This window comes from Aythya marila (assembly GCF_965140915.1).
Source record: "Aythya marila genome assembly, chromosome: 2".
Classification (NCBI taxonomy): domain Eukaryota; kingdom Metazoa; phylum Chordata; class Aves; order Anseriformes; family Anatidae; genus Aythya; species Aythya marila.
Window position 1 is genome coordinate 1,098,896 of NC_139043.1, and position 19,743 is coordinate 1,118,638.

The 19,743-nt window shown below is 47.2% G+C and overlaps 1 protein-coding gene across 9 annotated transcripts in view; it reads left to right on the forward strand.

Annotated features, from left to right (window-relative positions):
- The window catches only part of MAP4 (microtubule associated protein 4), a 142,467-nt gene that overhangs the window by 113,337 nt on the left and 9,387 nt on the right, over window positions 1-19,743 (forward strand). For 6 of the 9 annotated variants that reach the window (XM_082752373.1, XM_082752374.1, XM_082752381.1 and 3 more), the window contains 7 exons: window positions 6,546-6,646; window positions 7,564-7,779; window positions 9,566-9,743; window positions 13,878-13,937; window positions 14,098-14,417; window positions 16,654-16,782; window positions 18,464-18,556. In XM_082752373.1, coding sequence (XP_082608499.1) covers window positions 6,546-6,646; window positions 7,564-7,779; window positions 9,566-9,743; window positions 13,878-13,937; window positions 14,098-14,417; window positions 16,654-16,782; window positions 18,464-18,556 — 1,097 coding nt within the window. The remainder of the gene's footprint in view (window positions 1-6,545; window positions 6,647-7,563; window positions 7,780-9,565; window positions 9,744-13,877; window positions 13,938-14,097; window positions 14,418-16,653; window positions 16,783-18,463; window positions 18,557-19,743) is intronic. The other 3 variants (XM_082752376.1, XM_082752377.1, XM_082752380.1) reach the window with 3 other exon arrangements.

Below are 19,743 nucleotides of genomic sequence, written 5' to 3' on the forward strand. Positions count from 1 at the left end.
TGGGTCAAGCAGGAGACATTTTGTGTAGCTTTCTCTGGAGAGGGCACAGCAGATAGGGCTGTATTTCTGCTTAAACTGAGACTTGGTATCTTTGTAGATAGTTTTATCTTAAGAACCTCGGACAGAAAGGCTTTAACTGGGTGAGTTTTGCGATGAAGCAGCTCCTGCTGGAGGAGGATGGGTGAACAAGAAGCCGTGCCTCTGCAGCATCTGGGCAGAGGCAGTGCTGAGCGTGGTCTGGTTTTGTTGCCAAGGTTGTTTACGCTGAAGAGGGAGAGTAAAGATGGTCATTGCCTTATTGCTTAATCTATTTCTCTTAATGGATTTTCTGCTGATGACTCTAATCCTTACGAGAATTACGGGGCTGGTGCAGTGAATGATGTTTTAGTTCGGCTTAGCCTGCCCAATCTCCCTTGCTGGGGATATGGAGGATGAGCGCGTGGCCTCATTCACCGCCGTGTTTGAATGCAGCTGCAAATCCACGGCCAGCTCCAAGCCTGCACTGCTGCTCTTGGGCTTTTGCTTAGCACAGCAGCAGAAAACGGGAGTGCTTGCTGCTGGCATTTGAAGCTCCACTTAAGTCACATTACAGTGGGGTCTTTGCCTGTTCCTTTCGACGTGGAGAATGAATTTTTGGGGAATGCCAGTTCTTGAGTGAGCTGTGGCATGGCACACGAGAGATACACACCCATGGGTTTTGTTCTGCACGAGGTCCATCATCCATAAAACCATGCAGTTGCATGGTGTAACTTTAAAAAGATGCTCCCATGTTTCTCTAGGTACTTTTCCCTAATTTTACTTTTTCAGGGAAGGAAACGCGAAGTGTAAAGCTTTAGCATCCAATTAATTTATTTTTTTCACATACCCTAACAGCTTTTGGGACAAATCTGCTCCAGCTACACTGCTCGTGAAGGGCCCTGAAAGGCCGGAGGTCTGTGTGTGGGCTCCCCTTGTGTTCCCGCTCGGCGTCACGTAGCACGAGCTGGAACCCTCACGGGTTTGTTCCTGCACTGGCTGAGGAGGAGCAATAATGCTGCTGTTGTGGGGATTTTGTAATACGTGGATGTCATAAGGATGCTTTTGTGTGGCTTTCCTTCGGCAGATGAAATTGTGGGAGTTCAGAAAGGAAAGGAGATCAAACTGGGGAAACAATTGCATCAGCTTCTCGATGCTTTACACCTTTCTGTTCTGAATACAACATGTAAATCTGCTTCTTGTCCTCTGCCTCAAAAAGGTTGTAGTCGACTTAAAAAGGTGATAAACAAAGGCATCGCACTAGAGAAATTCACACGGAGAGTGGCTGAATTACTTAACTTTCAATCCTAGAACAGAGAGGACTTGGAGAAGGGATGGGTATGATGTTGCCTATGAATGACACAAATTGTATCGTGAATGACAGAAACTGTGAACAGGAAAAGTCTGTTTGGTTTTTCCGGGGTAAGAATGTGGCTCGTCAAATGCCAGGAACAGCAGGCGCTACCGGGGGTGCTCGGGACACCACCGAGCCACGTCCTGAGCAATCTGGTGCAGTTTGAGCCTGTTTCGAGTCGGGAATTGGGCTGAGTGACCTCCAGACATCCCTCCCAACCTGTCGTTCTAATATTAAATGATTACTTTGCCTAAAAAGCTGTTGGAGAAGCTCATGGAAAACTTAGAGCCATCCCCTCCAGGTCGGGTAGTCCCTAGATTGTGAGTCACAGGCTGCTGAGAGGGATTTATTTTGGAGAACGGGGGATTTTTTTTTTCTTTTCCTTATGGTTAGGAAAACTATATATGGCTACTCTATTCATAAACAGCTCCTGGTTTCAAGGAGACATATGATTAACTGCGTATGGTGTGGGCATCCTCCTCTACAACGCTGTAACAGTCATTCAGATCGGAGCAGGGCTCCGGAGGTCTCTGGTTTAACCCCAGACTCAAGATCACGTCTAAGTAGGTCACGTAGCTCCAGGGCCACATCTGTCCCTTGCAAGGTCTGCAAGTCTCCAGTGATGGAGAGCACGCAGCGCTCTTGGGCCTCTGCTGGAGCTCCCTCGTGTTGAAAAACCTTTTCCTTGCTCTGGGAAGCTGCCGGCCGCGAGCAGCCCGACCCGGCGGGACCTGGAGGTGATGCTGAGCTCTCACAAGAGGTATAATTGCCTTCTGAGCGACGAGCCAAGGTTAAAAACCTGAAGCATTGCCCGAGCTGTCCGTATGTGCAGTTGGCACCTGGGCCAGCTGGAGGGAGCGGGGCGCCTTGTCCTGCCTTCCTGCACCACGCTCTGCTGTTCCACCAGCTGAACATCACCCACGCTGTCATTTCCCACTGCCCAGCTCTTCTCTTTTCAGATTGCGATGACTTTTGCCACCATTTGGTGCTGCTTTTGAGGAAGATCCCCCATTAGCATCCAAAAAACTCCATCAAGATCCCCAGGAGCTGTGGGTGCCCCATCCCTGGCAGTGCCCAAGGCCAGGCTGGATGGGGCTGGGGGCTTTGAGGTCCCACACGGACCCATCTGTGGCTCTGTGATTCAATTTCCTAACCTGTTTTCTAAGGAGAGGAAGTCTCCTGGAAGGAGACCTAACCACAGGAGGAGCTGCACATCAGGAGCTTGTGACTTGGTGTTCTGTAGGTGCGGTAGCACGGGCTGGGGCTGAATGACTAAGTGTGAGAGACGCTCGGAGGCTCCGTCAGAAGATGTTCTCCTGAGCTGTATATAAGCAACCATAGAACAGTCTGATTAAAAATTAAAATTGAGCCTTGGAGGACAGTTTTGGTCTTAAAACGATGGCAAAGTAGCTGCTCTCCGGTCTGTTCTTTGGTGGGGAAAAGATTTGTCTTAAACACATCAGTCCTTTGACTGCTTTGTGTAAACCTCCTCCTTTGTGCTCTTCATGGCTTGCCCTGATAGTGTGGGAGAAGTTATCTTTTTGTAATTTCCCTGACCTAAAAGAACAGCATCTCCCTTTTTATAGCAAGGACCCAAAGCCTGTATTTCCGAGCATCATCCTTAGAAGTCGCTGCTCCGTATTTGCTAGGACTCTTGCTCCCACTGACTTCACTTTTATCTGAGCACCACGTTGCCTTTGCTGGGTCCTTCACCCAGTAACGGCAAATACGTGGTCTCTGGTGACAAACCCATTCAAAAACATGTTTTTTAATGTATTGCTGGCCCTGGCGTCCCCAGTGGAGCTTCAGCCTCTGGGATGGGGTGAGCTGTCTGCGACTGCAGTGTGGGAAGGCGTTCGGTGAGTTGTCAGACTGCTGAATTTGGGGAGATTTTTAATAAGAGAGGGCACTTCTCCGTCTGTCAAACCCCTCCTGGAGCAGGTGAGAGTGAAACCTTGTCAAGGGAAATACTGCCAGTGTCTGTGACGTGCAGGATAGCTGTCATTAGCTTTTCTCTCAGAGCCTGTTTTGTCCAGCACCTCCCAGAGGCTCCATCACCCGCTCCATACACACAAAGTCCCGAAGCCCCGTGGGGTCAGCAGGCTGCCGGGGGGTCCCTGCACCCCACAGCACCACGGCCGGCCCCGGGGGCCTCTGAAGGACACCCAATATCACTGCAGAGGAAACATCTTATCGGGTTTGCTCGCTCATAATTGATGTCTGCAAAACCTCCCTGAGCAGCCTGTCCCAGCGCTCCGCCACCCTCACCATGAGGAATTTCTTTCGCGTGTTGGTGCAGAACTTTCTGGGATCCATTTTGTGGCCATTGCCCCTTGTCCTGTCCCCACAAACCACTGAAAAGAGGTTGGCCAAATCCTTCTGTCTCCCACCCCTCAGGTATTTATACACATTGAGGAGATCCCCTTCTTCTCCAGGCTGCACAGCCCCAGCTCTCTCAGCCTTTCCTCCCAGGGAAGATTCTCCAGGCCCCGGATCATCTTTGTGGCCCTCTGCTGGACTCCTTCCAAGAGATCCCCATCTTTTTTGTACCGGGGAGCCCAGAACTGGACCCAGTTCTGGAAACTGGACACGTTTCTCCCTCAAGCCCCTTCCTCCTGCCCCTGGCACAGCAGTCGCTGTCCCAGCTCAGAGCAACATGTCCTCGAAATACCTCTCCGAGGTCTGTTGCCGTGCTTGGGGGAACAGGCAGGCTGAAAAGTCTCTTAAATAATTCTTGCAGACTAATGAGCAAATGTGATTAAGGTTTGGCAGCTTTTCCCGACGCGTCCTGCAGCTAGCACATCTTCCCAGGCCATTCTCCGCTCTGTGTGGGAGCGAGCACCTCGTAATCACCCGGGGAGCTCACGGGGCCGTGGCTCGCATCGAGGCAGCACAGAACCGACCCCTCTGAAGTCCCCTGGGGCTGTGAAGCCCCCCAGGCTTCAGAAGGGAGCTGCGTAGCATCCTGCGGCCCTCCGAGGCAGCAAGCTTCCCCCTGCAATCCTGGCATCCATCAGCATTACCCACATTTATATGTTCCCATTAAAAAGAACAATTTTGTTCCTCTTACAGACCCTCTGCCCACTCGGGTCAGTTCCTTTGTGTGTCCAGTGAGGTTGTACCTCCAAAAACCCTGTGTTGGACAAGGTAGTGTGAAATACCTTGAATTTCATCTTCTCATTCGATCACAAGAAAGGAAGCTGCCGAGTTGAAATCCTGAAGCTGCGCTCAGGGTTTCCAAGAAGCTGCTTGAGGCTTCCATCGCTGGGGCTGCGAGGCGCGAGAGGTTTAGTGGTGCTGCTGATTTCGCCTCCACCACCATCATCAAATAATAACAGGCAGTACTGGAGAGGTGATTTCCAATCAATGGCAGGTGACCTCGTGTCTTTGTATTTGGGACAAGCAGGATTCCAAAATGAAGCTCCCCAAAATCAAATCTCCAGGCACGGGGGGCACGGAAGCACTGAATGGCCAGAAAGGAGGTGGCTGCTCAGCAGCAGGATCTGTCCACAGCAATCGCTCTTTCTGGCGTTGCTGTAGGTAAAATTGACGAGTTAAATGAGGGAGAGCATAAAGGTTTATTGAGATTCAGTGGAGAAAAGCAGTAGAGAGGAGCCGATATAGATTAGCTACCAAAAAAAAGGACTTTCTAGATGAACATGAGTGCCCCTTAATAATTTTGCATTAAAGCTAGCAGCCAGCCTGGACATTTTAGTGCTTGTTTTTTTTTTTTATAACTCTTTTTTTGTATGCAAAAGGCATGCAGCACAGTGCTGCAAAACATTCAAGGGGACTTGGGAGCCATGACTAGGAAGAGGTTAATGCAATATGAGGGAAAAAAAAGCTGCTAAACTTGTCCCGAGTCAGAAAAAATAAATAAATCAACGAGAGCAAAACCGCTGTGCTGCTGAGCATCGCCGGGGCAGGAGGAGGGCCTGGTTTTATTCTGCTTGTTTCAACAATGGAGTTCGTAGCAGGGCTGAACTGTGCTTTGAGGCTCTCCCTTCAAGGCTGACAAGCGAGAAAATGTGAGATAGAAACAGCAATTTTCCAAGGATGCTCAAAACAACCTGATACTGTTGGAGTCGCTGCACCATTGTCTGGCGAGCCCTCATCATGCGCCGCGGCACAACAATCTGCTGCCTTGTTCGAGACAGAAACACCCAACACTGGCTTTGTTTTGCTGCCCCGATGACAAGGGGAAAAGGAAGAGATGTGTGATGGGCTGGTAGCTCCGTGCCCTTCTCAGATCTGCCAGGAGTCTCGAGGGGCACGGCTGGTGGCCGGTGCCACTGCGCTGCCCGCCGGCGAGTTGTGCTGAGGGTCCCCTGGGTGCTGCTGTAGGTCCTCAGCAGCCCTGAGGAGCTGGGGATAAAACCTAGGGAGCTGCTGCTCTGAGTCCTGTCGTGTTGTGTCATTTACCTCGGGGGGCAGGCGGTGGTTAGCTTTTCAATCCACCATCAACCTTAACGAGGTTCCCGGTGATGGAGGAGGAGGTTGTGGCTCCCACGCTGCGTTCACTGCTCCCTGCCCGGCACAAAACCCTTCGGGGCGATGACAAAACCCCAGCAATCGCTGAGCAAACCTAAACCACCCCGGGGCTTTGCGCTGCGAATCACCGTGTGCAGCAGCATGGCACCGTGCACCCCACGCTGACCGATTCCTGTACGACCCACACGCATCAGGCTGAGGTCCCCGTGCTGCTGCTGCCCTCTGGAAGAAAAGCCAGAAGTGGTAGGGCTAGCCCGAAAATAGCGCCCTGCTTCAAGGTAACAGTCGTGGTGTGAAAGCTCTCCGAGGCCGGGGCTGCACCATTTGTATTCCAACGATTGATTTTAACAGCGTGAAAGATGGGGAAGTTTGCTATTTTTAATTAAACCAGAGGCTTCCTTCAGCTGCTGCCTTGCTTTCCTTCGTCAGCTGAGTAATGGGATGCTAATGGCATCAGGATGAACGTTAGTTAGCCTGCCCCTGTTACAGGGAAAATTTTTCTTCCTCTGAGTGTTCTGATTTGGGGGAAATTCTTCCAGAAATAGCCAACCCCTAACTGCCTTGTTCCCTCACCTCTTGTTACAGCATTGAATAATAAGGGAGAAAAAATAAAACAAACAAACCAAGCAAACAAAAAAGCTCAAACTTCAGTCTCCATTCATTTTCTTTTTTTTTTTTTTGCCAGCAAAACCCGAAGAGCCCAAACCAGCTGAAGCCATGACAGGGAACGATATCACAGCGCCTCCAAACAAAGAGCTTCCTCCCAGCCCTGAGAAGAAGACAAAGGTAGGCACCGGTTCACGTTGAGCCTGTTTGCTTCTGCAGTTTTTATTTGCCAGCTTTTCTGCTTCTTAAGCCACGGCGACACAAGTTCTCTTTTCTGAGCTGCCGTTTGTGAGCCACTTTGCTGGAACAAAGGCATTCAGTTAGGGAGCTGTAAACAACGCAGGCTGCAGCAAATTTGGCTGAAAATGGATTTAATGAATTCTTGGTAGGCTTTTATTTAAAGTAATGCTCTGGTTGGTATCTGTGGTATAGAAATAGAAGACACAGTAATATTTCTGCTGTACTGATACGCTTCTAGCTGTTTATAAGACATTTATTTGCATTACAGACAGCACTGAGAGGTCCTGCTCAGGACCTGGTAACCTCTTATTTTGGGGCTGTTTGTGAAATAAGAGAAACCTGCCTAAGAAGCATGCAGCGTTTAACAAAACCAAGCCCAAATTCTCCAAGTTAGAGTAGGGGTAGGGGCTGGGGGTGCTTGGTCCCCCCGCAGGCACTGCTCGTGTGACCCCTGGCGCTGATCAGACGAGGATTTAGAGCCTGCAATCCGTTGTGTGCATGTAATTGGAAAGCAGTGTCCTGGTTACTGCATGCGGCACTGGATGGCCAGGAGCACCCCATTACTAATCCCAGCTTTACCAGCGATTCCTTCTGCTGCTTTGGATGTTGCTGGAATAAATCCTGTTCCCTTTGAATTGAGTGGCAGAGCTCTGCTGGGCTCCAAAGGCACCAGAGCTGCTTCGTTGTGGTCTTTCCGCTGTGCTCAGAAAACAGAAAGCCAAGTTTTTTCTTTCATTTTACGTATCATTTCCATGTTCTTGCAGCTTGACGTTTTGGTTTACAATGCGCTACTTTTTGTTGTGTTTTTCTTTTTTTTTTTGTTACGCTGGATTTTGCTTTTTTGAAAAACCACAAAGCCTGCAGCAGCCGCACCATCAGCAAAGCCTGCGGCAACGAAAGCCAGGCCTCTGCCCGCCACCAGCCCCAAGCGGCCAGCCTCGGCCGCACCCGCCCAAAACAAAAAGCCCACGAGCCCTACTGCAGGTCCTACTTCAGCCACTGCTCCTAAACGCCCAGCCACCACCAGTACTACACGTCCCTCCACCTTAACTACAAAAGAGCCTAAACCAAAGGTAAGAGATTCTTTGCTTTTGTGGGGGAGCTCCAAGACCGTAGTTACACGTTAGCCTACTAGCAGCTCTTTTACCCAGAAGCCAAAGCCTAATTCTGGTGCTAAACATAGGAGGATAAGATAATGAACGTGATTCACTGCAAGACACGCACAGTTATTGGTATCAGCTTCCACTAACCCACTTACAGCCTCGGGTCCCAGGCATTTAATTGTGTCACCACAAAGGAGAAAATGAAACTTGACTGTATGAGTACGATTTTCCTTGTGGGACTGTCAAATACACAAGATATTTCTTCATGTCTCACCATTACTAAAGGAGGGTTTTCTAAAATATAGATACACTGCAAACCCAGGATAACTGTTAAATCCTGACAGGAGCATGGGAAAGCTAAGTAAGGAGCTTTTGTATTAATATTGAGGGGGAAAAATCAGTGTGAACACGTCAGTGTTTCCCAGTGATTGTCTCTTTATGGTGTCTGGCCATTATAAAAACTGTAGAGAGATAACTGATAATAGCATGTGTGTGCTTAGGAAGTGTTGGAGCTTTGTAACTCTCCAGTAAGAAGCTTTGTGCACAATTCTTAGTGGTCCATCTTAACGCTCAGGGAGGTATCCACGTGCAATGTCAAGAATGGGAAATGTGCCTTGAATTTTCCCTACACCGACTCCGTGACCTTTCTGCATCATGCAGATCTGCAGCTAGGTCCTGGGTGTGTGGAGCATCCCTCCCCTGCCCCTGCGAGTTTAAACACTGGAGAAATGTAATCAGCTTTTGCCTGGAATCATATTGATGTTAAGACGAATTTTCTGCTCTCACTGAGCTTGACACATGAAATTATTTCACCTCTTATGTCTGCTTGAGATACATTGGCTGAGGTCTTATCTGGGTCTTTCTTTAGCTCTAGTCAGAAGACCTTTCTGTTCATGATTCCTTACATCCAAGTTATCGTATAGTAGAAGAACTGAAATTTGGAAGGGAATATTAAAAACTATTTCAGAAGCTTTCAGCTGATGCTCAAACGCTCTTGTTTTTACTACATATTTAAGCTTAAATAACTGCATTTGAGCTTCTTGTAAAAACTAATTAAATGAAAAAAACAAAGAATTTGAAAGCAAAGACGTAAATCTGTACTTGCTGGATGAGTCAGTATCCCTCTGGGTGGAAATGCTGGCTCTTGGGCAGGTAACACTGAACAACCTGCCTTGAGCTGAACTCCCAGCAGGCAGAAGTCACTGTCTGTAGCGTTTTAAGGAAAACCAAATTAGCCCAGATTAGTTTTTTCTGCATATCAGCGTCTTCAGTTTTATTTAAGTTTTTGCATGATTCTGAATTCCTGTTTGATGTAATCACTCATGTCTTTTGCTTTCACATATTAACTCGGGATCTCAATACTTAAGAGTGTGCTTAGCTTAAAAAGCGTTTCTGCTCATGAAGGAAAGGACCCTCTTGCAGCTTTATTGCTAGTGGACCCATTTTGGAAATCACTACCTTGTTCACATCTGTAAACAGACACCAAGCATTAATGCTGGAGCGGGGCTGGATGAATTCTAACACTCAGTGTGTCCAGCACTGGATGTAGTCAGCCACTTCTGCATACCTTAATTATGTTCTTTTAATTTCCTGCTTTATAATGCCTCGACAGTGCCCAGCTTACATGTTCAAGAATTTACACAATTGTACCTTCTGTATTAGAAAAATTTCAATTTATTTCTTGCTTTTTGTTGGCAAACATTTTGAAGAGCCTGTCAATGAAATTCTGGCTTTAACGCAGCCCATCCATTTTCAGGTTACAGAAGCAAAGAGCCCAGATAAGCGGACCTCACTTTCCAAGCCTGCATCGTCTGTCACTCCTAGAACTACTGCCAAGAGCACCTCTGCTGCTCCTAAGACAACAGCAGCATCTGCAGTCACTGCAGCTGCTGGGACAAAAAGTACCACTACTTCTCCACCGAAGAGGCCGACCTGTAAGTATTCCCTTGCTTGTCTTCAGAGCTCTCTCTAAGCTGCAGGTTTTCAGTTTGCACCACTGGTTCGCACAAAGGTGTGTGTCCATCACGTATTCCAGTACTACCGACAGGTTTTTGCTCTGCTTAGGTGACCCCAATTTTATTAAAATCAGCCTCTTAGTAAACAAGATTGATATCTTCAGGTTCAAAAGAAAACCAAAACCTACAACCTGGAAATGCAGCCAGTTATGAGAAGCTGTAGCTGCTGTGAACCTGTTCTTCTGAGAGGTGTAAACTGCCCTACCTGTTAGTCAGAAGTGACCAGAGGCTTAATTATAGCTGCCTGTATTATTATATTAAAATAAATATTAACTGTCTTAATACAACAGGAGACAGGAAATTGTGCCAAAGCATGGAGACAGTGGGCTAGGCTTTTTTTCTCTCCAGAGCTTCCAGTCCAAGTTGAATCAGCTTTGTGCGATTCAAAATTAATAGAATTACTGAACCTTTGATTTAAAGATGTTATTACCTCTTCACTTTGTTACAGTAACAGTTAAATTGATCACTCAAAACAATTAAAACTTGTGGATAGCAAATCTTCAGGATGATACTTTAAGTTCTCAAACTGGTGCATCTAAAAAAAAGAGTTGATTGGAAGGGGAGAAAAGTGTGTAGCATCCCCTTGTAGCAGACAGGTTTGTCGAGATAAAGGGCTGGAAGGTGATGAAGGCAGAACTTTAAGTGAGGATGGTTATCCATTGCTGCAGGTTGCCTTGGAATATGGCAAATCTTGGTGTATTTCTGGCTGGCTGTTCTGTAACAGGTGCCAGCTCACCTGCAGTGAGTTCTTACTGGAATTATAAGGTGAGGTCCTATAATCTTAGGCCTCAAAGTAAGTAAATCACTGAACTTTCTGTTTCTTTAGTGTCATTTTCAAAGTCTAGACATGGAAAGTTGAAAGGATTAAAAAAAAAAAAAAAAACGCAAGACACTGGATTATCTTTCAGATGCCCTAGGTTGTTTATGGGATCAAGCTATGCTTTTAGTTTTGTCAGTGAGTCTGGTCAAAATTGTTCAGAAGATGTTTGTAGCTCATGGACAGCTTGAAGCAGAACAGGAGGATTCAGGTGTTGGGCTGGCTGAAGTCTGACTTCCCACTCCGTTGTGAGATGGGTGGCTTTTAGGTGGGCTTGGATGCTGTGCTTGCTTAGTTTAATTATCTCTTAGCCACACAAAGATGAACTGCTGCGAGGAAAGAGCTTCCCCTTCTTTCTCTGTGTGGACTCTGTTTTTTTTTCCTCTTCATTAGTGCTGGAAGAATTTGGAGCTGAAATCACATCAGCTTCATCCAAAAGCGGTGTCCCATCCCGGGCACTGCTGCCAAAGAGGGAATTTCCCACGAGTTTAACGGAGTCAGCAAGAAACATGAGCAGAATATTAGCCTCATGAAAACATTATTTCCACTCACCTTAACAGTTTGAGAGGTTTACCTTCAGATGAAAATACACTTAAGTGTTTTCAAGTCTTTTCAAGTGACTGGAGCTCATCAGTCATTTATCCAAATTTGCCAATAAACGGGTAAAAATTAATGAATACTAGTTGCTTTGCTCTGAGTCCCAAATTTGGTCGTTTATCCAAATTTGCCAATAAACAGGTAAAAACTGATGCACGTTAGTTGCTTTGCTCTGAGTCCCAAAGCATGAATTCGTAACCCATCTTTCCCAAAAGAACAACAGTGTTAGAACTGTGTTCAAACATATTAGACCAGATGGACATCCCCCACTTTTTGCTCTAGGGGAAAATATAATGAATCCTGCGCAGAGGAAGCAGTGCACTGTCCAAGAGCCACGTATCTTACCTAATCCTGTGGCCATTCCTGTAAAATTCATTTTGTGTGGTCTTCTATGCAAACCGTAGCACAGAATGCTTTACACATTTTAATGAGTTCAGCTGAGTTAATTTCTCCTTCCAAAACTGAGAGACAAACAAAGAAGGGTTTTCTGATGCCATTTGAAAGGAGATGGAGCCAGTGATGCAGAGACACAGAAAAGTTGTTCCAAGTGCTGAGATGGACGGCGGGAGAGGTTCTGCACCCGAGAGCGTGGAGGGACAGTGCCAAGGAACAGCGAGAGCCCTGGGTGGGCGATGGAGAGCTGAGGACAGCTGGAGAAACTCCATCAGGAGGCAGAGCAGTTTTGTCTGGATCTGGGAGTGCTTGGGAGAGTCATGAATGGTTAAAAATAAATAAAAATGAGGCTTCTTTTGGGAGAGGAGAAAGCAAGGGCGTGAGATAGGGGATGGTGTGAAGCCACAAAGCGAGCCGAACAGCAACAATTCAGGCTGGGCAGAGCAGATTCAGCTTCAGCAAGGTGCAGAGCTGCAGGTGATGGAGGACTGGATCTCTGCTGGTCACAGCTTCGTTTCTCACAACCCAGCATGAGGCCAGATTAAAAGTTTCTGGCTGAAGGTGGTATTTCAGAAGGAAATCATCAGCTCTCGCTTTTCAGGTGTCAAAAGAGAGTCCCTTTCTTGTGGTTCGCTCAAATATTCAGTCGTGCTCAGCACACAAACACGTGTGAATTGTGGCTTGTTTGGAAGTTGTGTGGTTTCATGTCAGTCACTTCCTCTCCTAAACAAGAGGCATGGGTTGAGTGGCGCGGGGTTTATTTCTTTATCTGCATTTAGGCTTTCCCCCTGGCTGTGAAAATGAGGGCTGTGTTCGTGTAAGAGCACTTTGTTGGTACAGATGTTTCTGCAGTAGCTTTCTCAGGTCTTTGATGTTACCTGCTAATAACACAGATCGTGTTCTGGCATCTGGCTCCCCGCTGACACGAGGGGAAATATTCACCTCTCTCGGTGTACCCAAGTAGCATCATAGTCCATCTGGCTTCATGTACCTTCTCTCCATGTAGTCATTTTCCCAGCTAAAGTTGAGGTCTCAGGGAGGGAGATAAGGTTGGTTTGACAGTGCCTTTTGGAAGGGATTGGTATTAATTATGTATCTATCTATCCTTCAGGCCTGATTAAATTATTCCGATGTGTTTCATCTCATTAGTTAGTGTCTTATCAGAGCTGTTTAACTTCACGCTTTTAGCAAAGTCTGGGTGGAATGATCCAGGGTAACCTGACCCATGGTTATCTGCCTGTTTTGCTTCTTCTTCTCTATACTGGCATTTCATAAAATACCCTGCCAGCTACTTGAGTTTATTGAAAAATGTAAGGCTGTTAATGGAAATTAAATATTAGAGGATAGGGGACCTTCATAGTCTCTAACTTACTTTGATTTTCCCATTTGGTATTTCTTGTTAATGTTGCTTTCATTTGGCTATTGAAATGAAGCAGACCTTAGCCAAATCATCGATAGCAGAAACTACAATTTCATTATCAAAGAGCTCTTCGAAATAAGGCTCTGTTTATATTTTCCAGTCTGTGATTTTTCCTTGATCAGTTTTGTATATGGTTTCGTTCTGCTTTGAGAAATGTGGATGTGTTCCTGGTTTGGATTGTCCTCTGTCTGTGTGGACTGTAATCAGGTCATGACCAGTGGTGTTTGCCCAAAGGCACATTTGCAGTTTAGTGACTGATTTTTATTTTTATATAATTAGAGTAGGGACCACAGCGTGCAATAACTTCTGTGCACGGAAATTGGCATTGGTTAGAACGGATCTGGCAGTGATGCCAAGGTTAGAGCTGGACAAATGTGATTCTGCTCTTGCTATTTAGTAAAGAAAGGCTTTTTAAGAAATAAAATTAGGTCAGAGTTTAAATAATGTTTGAGTGAGTGCTGTCAGATTCGGGAAATTATTTTAAGGAAAAATATGTAAACTCGAACATAAACTCACACAACACACTCAAGTGTGTTGCATCATTGAGTGATGATCCTTTTGGTCCTTTCGATGAATTGATCCTTTTGCTGGAAAACACGAGTGGCTGTTGCTGCTGTGATGGGGACCTCAGCCCGGCGTTCGCAGAGAGTGGGTCATTCTTGAGATGCTTTCTCTCAAACAGCATGTTCGAAACAGGGACAGTGGGTAAAAAGGACCATCAGGATGTGATGACCTCCAGGGGAAGCTGTGCCAGGATCCCGGGCTTCTCATCTGTGCAAACTGGCTTTCACTCTGAGACACTAACCCGTGTGCTTTCATTGGGCAGCTATCAAGACTGATGCGAAACCTGCAGATGCCAAGAAGCCCGCTGCAAAGTCACCCTCAGGTAATTTTGCTGTTTCCATCTAATCCAAATCCCCTTTGTTTGCGGCTGTGTTAATTAAGCAGGCCACTGTACCTCTTCAGGATGCTGAGGACGTTTGTGTAAATGGCATCTGACCCACCTTCCCCCCCCCTCCCTCTAACTATCGCTGTGATCATTGTAGCAGACTTGGCCCGCCCTAAGAGCGCTTCTGGAAATGCAGTAAAAAGTAGTGCCACCACTCCCACCACCACCTCAAGCGCACCTAGTTTACCTGGAGCAGCCGCCAGCCGTCCCAAACCCAAGCCTGCTGCAACCAAACCCACTACAACCTCAACTGCAACTGCGGATGCTAAAAAAACAACTGCTAAGGCTCCGGCTAAACCCAGCACTGTTTCCAAGCCTCCTCGCCCAACCAGCAGTGTTTCTGCTCCAGATCTGAAAAATGTACGTTCCAAAATCGGATCAACAGATAATATTAAACATCAGCCTGGTGGAGGAAAGGTAAGGTTCTTCAACCTGATACCGATATGCTCCTTGGAACTGTAGCTCCTAAGCGTTGTGGGTGCTCTTTGCTAATTTTGGTGGCTGTATCCTCACTGCTCTTCTCATATTTGTACTCAGCAGAGCTCCTCTTTGGATTCTTGGTTTCTGCAGAGGGCATTAACAAAGCATTGGTAGTAGGGTGCAGAAGGAATCCACCTTAAAAGCCTGCCTGGCGTTTACTGGCACACGTACAGGAATTCAAACCTTTGGGTTCTGTTTTTCTGTCGTACATCCCAACCTAGGAAAGAGTTGGTATCGAAAGCTCAAACACTGTTTATATTCCAAAACCGCCTTTGAGTAGAGGAATTGAGTCTGGTGAATGGTACAGAAGGTGGAATGATGCACTGTGATGCAGGACATCTGGGTTCGGGTGCGAGTTCCACAGCACCTTTCCCAGCTCTAGGAACAGGGACTCTGCTCAACTTGTCAGACCTAGAGCTGAAATGAAAAGGAAACATTTACTGCTCCTCAGATAAGTCCTGGTGGCCACAAGGAAAGAAGAGATTAGTGATGAAGGAGCTGTAGGGAGTGGTGTGTACATAGACCAAACTTGAGGCTCTCAATTAGTCACGATCTTAATATTAAATTTTCACTGTGAGCATCTACCACGGACATGGTAAAGGTCTGGGGCTCTGCCCCAAACCCTTCTGAGGGTTTACATCATGTTGTGGATATGCATGATCATAAAACCTTTAGTGGGTATTGTACAACAGGTACCCCATCTCTGCCTGACAACACGCATTAGCAGCTTGCGCGCAGTCAGAGGGCTTTAATTTCCACAAAGTGGAACTAATTTGCCCGCTTGCCTTTGCTGCAGGTCTGCTGTAATGAGTAACCCAGCATATAACTTTAATCTGATGCCGAGAGAGTTCATTTCATGCTGGGAGCTTTAATCTCCTCTGAGGCACATGAAAGTCAAGGGCATTCTTGGGCTGTGGTGTTGCATGTCACAGAGATACACGCATGGGATTATTCCTCAGGGTTAAGGATGTCTTAGCTGTACAGCATCATAGGATGGTCCTCAGCGCTTGGAGCTCGAGAAGACAAAACTTCCACTCTGTGAACAGGACAGTGACGCTTTCAAATCGGGTTCAAATTGCAATATATAACATTGGAAGGTGACAGATCCTTCTAACATCTGTTCAAAGAGAACGTGTCAGCCTGGTCCCTGATTTCAGACCGTGCTGGGGTTCTGGAGGACTGCAGAGGTTTTTAGCTTGCAGGGTTGTGGTGTTGGCTTGAGAGGATTTATTTTTACATTCAGTTTTACCGTCCGTTGTTTTGTTGTTATTTTCAGAGTGGTAAATCCTGCTTTTGAAGAAAACTGTCCGTTTTGTAGTCTTATTTATGCTGGATGTGTTCAGAGTACGAGAACACCGAGGGAGTGCTGAGGCTTTTTATTTGCTCTGCTGGTGGGTTAGTGAATTGGAGGATTTCTGCTCACCCCCCAGAACACAGGGTCCGCTGCTCCTATTTGGACCCAGATTACCAAAAAATGGATTATTACCAAAATTACCAAAAAAAAGGATGTTCAGCTAGTTGCTTATTTTTTCTAAAACCCATACCTTTGTGTTCAGTTTTCCGTTTAGCAAGATCAGTCAGGTCCGCCTGCATTCGATTAGCGAAAAATAAATAATAAATCATCTGCTAATCCCAAAGCCTGAGTCACCCCCGTGTGGGGGTGAGAAATCAGAGGTGGGAGCACAGCCCATCTGTGTCCAGCTGAGCCCTGGAGCTCCAAGGCAAAGAAAGCTGGGCTGTGGATGTGCTCTGAGACCTGCACAGTGCCCTCCGAGTGAAGGAGGTGGTCCTGAGCTGCTGCTGGGTTCCTGAGGGATGGATTGAGTTTTTTCACACCGTGCTGAGCACTGTGTTCGCTTGGAGACCTGTCAGCGTGGCCACAGGGGAAATAACGGCATGCTGATGAAGGGCACCTACGAGTTCTTGGAGAAATGGAGAATTTGTCCCATTTATTGCTCTGTGCCCCCGCTGTGCCAGCCCATTTTGGAGCAGCATTGCTCCCCCTCCTGCTGGCTCCTGGACGTGAGATTTGCTTTGCTGACAGCGACAGCACGTACAAGTTCTCCTGGGTTGGCCACTCCGCTGGTTTTATTGGGGTGGCTTTGTGTTCCCGTACTTTCCTGCCCGCACGTTTGCTTTTGCTGGTTGAAATCATCCATTTGTCTCCATCTAGGGGAAAGTAGAGAAAAAGCCAGAATCGGCTGCTGCTGCACGAAAGCCTGAACCCAATGCGGTCTCTAAAATGGCTACAGCTAAAACAACCGTAACAAAAGAGGGTGCCCCAAAACAGCCCAATGGGAAAGTGAGTTTATTTCAGACTTTTCTCTGTGGGAGACGAAGGAAAACATTTCCATTTTGAGTCACTTTCCCTCCTCTTCAACTCTTCTGCTTTCTCCTGTCAGTGTCACTGTTCCCTGCACAGACACTTCTCCCGTTCTTTCTAAAGCCTGAGATGCTCCCAGTTGAGCACATCAGAGCTCACTACGGTGGATAACTTTTCAATGCCTGCTATAAAACATTTTCAGCATAGTCTTCCCTTTTAGATGGGCTTAATTTTGAGTTGGAAGTTTCCTTTCTGCATACACAAGAGGAGCGTGTAACTGAGCCGAGAGCTTTGCTCCGGCGCTGCTTGTTTTCACGCCGATGGCAGAACATTGAGGATATTTTTAATGTCTTCCCGGCGATGTTCCCAGCCTGGCTGCACCAAAACCCCTTACCTGCACCTTAGGCAGTCCCCGTTTGGTGGGTAACTCCGTCGTGACACCGCAGTGTGTGAGCCACCCAGGCCCAGTGCCCGTACTGCAGGTCCCGGGCAGGATTCGTCAGGCAGAGCCTGTTAGAGACCGGCCAGGTTTGTGCCTCTAAGGACGCCAGTAAACCAACAGAAATTTAAGAGAAAAAGTACATTTTCATAACTTCTGTTGTACCGAATCCAGTCTTTCAGAACTGGCTGAGTAGCTTCTGGAAACCCGCTAAAGTGAGGATCTTCTGGTGGTTCCTTTTGTGCTCTGAATTGATCACCTCCTCCTAGCACATACTCCAGGACACAGCTTCTGCCACGTTCTGTGCTGTTAAATAACTCCCAGACTAAACACGTGTTGTAACTAACCCTGTGTAAACGTGGGCCTCTTACTCTAACTCAGTTACTTCACCCTGGTGAATAAAGCCAGCATTCAGCATCCTCTTGTTGTATTCTGAAAAAAAAAAAAAGAGTCCTTTTAGCTTAAAGGAGAAACTCTGCATCTATTTAATGAACGTCAGGCTTGTCTGATAAAATTTAACTGAAGGTCTGACAGCCTTCATTGGGAAACTATTTCTCAGACTGGGTTTTACTGCCCAGAGCTTCTGAGAGGCCTTACCCAGGACTGGAGTCAGTCCCGGCAAGCAGAAATCACTGAAGTGCAGACACGGACCTGAAATTAGGACAGTGCAGACACGGACATGAAAGACACAGACCAAAAGTGAGTGCAGTGCAGACACCAGAACTGAATTCAGTGCAGACACGGACCAGAAGTGAGCCCAGTGCAGCCCCTCACCAGCTCTGAGCTCCGCTGGAAGCAGCAGCCCCGTGTTTTCCATCCGTGGAGGACGGAGGCGGCCGAGCTGCTTCTCGCCGCTCGGATTTGTGCCTCCACGTGCTCGGGGCAGCTCTCACCAGCGAGCTCCCTCCCAGGAAGCCTCGTGCGGGGCTGGTGAGGACCCAGCTCGTGGCAGGCAGGCCCCGGAGCTGACACCCAGCACCCAGGCAGTGGTGGCAGCGCTTCTGCTCTCGCACTAACACCGTCTGTGCAGCCTCTCGTTTCGCTCACCTTTTTTTTCTCACTCTCCTCCTCAGTTGCTTTCACACCTAACACTAAAGTCGGATTGAGCTTAACACAACTCCTCGTTTACCCACCATGTTAGAGCATCCTCTCCAGCCTGCCGTATGACAACTCTAACCAGTCCTCTTCCCTTGTGTTGTTTTCCATTCTGTAACATTCTAGGTCCAGATAGTCTCCAAAAAAGCGAACTACAGCCATGTTCAGTCCAAGTGTGGTTCCAAGGACAATATTAAGCATGTCCCTGGAGGTGGGAATGTAAGTATGGGCTCTGGGCAAGCTGTCTTTCTACTAACTCCTTCTCTCGTATCATGTTTTGTGTCAGTCAGTCTATAGAAAGCCCTGTTCTGGGCAGAAAGGTATGGCAGAGCTTCAGGGCTTCTGGAAATAAAGTAGGCTGGCGATTTTTTTCCCCCCTTGGGCTGCTAGGTTGAATACAGGGGTGTGTGGGTCCTGGTGCACAGCAGCACGAATGCTCCTGACCTATTTCTCGCATGGTTTCCGTGGTATTAATTGAGCAAATGTGGGATGTGCACATTGCTGACCCCAGGAGTTAGTTCGCTGTGGATTCCCTCTGTAGTCAATGGAGGCACCTCATCAGTCTCTGACCTGCTTTTGATGTCTGGTTGTAGATGAAATGAATCGTGGCCTGGAATTGCCTATTGCTCTTCACTGGCTAGTAGAGCGAGTAAGTAAAATTAATCTGACTCAGATTAATTTTGCTTCATGCTTTGCAAGAAGGGAGACTTCAAAAAAAGGAGGAAGAGAAGACTGGGACTTAATCTTTGAGCTGTGATTAACTTCTAAATTTAAAGGCTACTGGTATCTCTGGCAACAGAGCTGAGCTTGTTAAATGGAAGGCTAATCTTCTGTCTGTGTCCTTGGTTTGGCTTATTATGTCCTGAAAGTGGCTGGCCAAAAAAAAGTGCTGCTGGATGGTCGGTGCGTTCTGGTTGGCATCAGGCTCAGCAGGTAGAGGCTCTGTAGGTCCTGACTGCTGCAAACTGCTGGGGCCACTTTTCCTGGAAAACCTGTGTGTATATGTCTAGCTTTACCCTACATGACCAGTTCTCCCTTAAACCTCGGGCACATCTCTGCCCTCCTTGCTTTTCAGCTTGCTGGTTCTCACCAGTGGGATTTGCTGTTATTTGGCATTTCGGTGACGTGCCCAGTATTTATGGGAGCGCACGCATACGTGTGTGGAGCTTTCCCATAGAAAGGCTCACACAGGAAAATTCTCTGCTTTGCAAAATAGGAAGAAAACCTGATGTTGAGAGCACTGCGTGAATTAGGTGCCCTCATAGTGCTGGTTTGCAGTTAAGCATGTTTCTGCTGCTCCTGTTTGTGCACTCAGAGGAGCTGTATTTTATCAGGCACTCTTCTGTTGCCACTCTTACTTCACAGTCTTTCAGTGGCCGATAGATCTTACATGTTCTTCTTTTTCT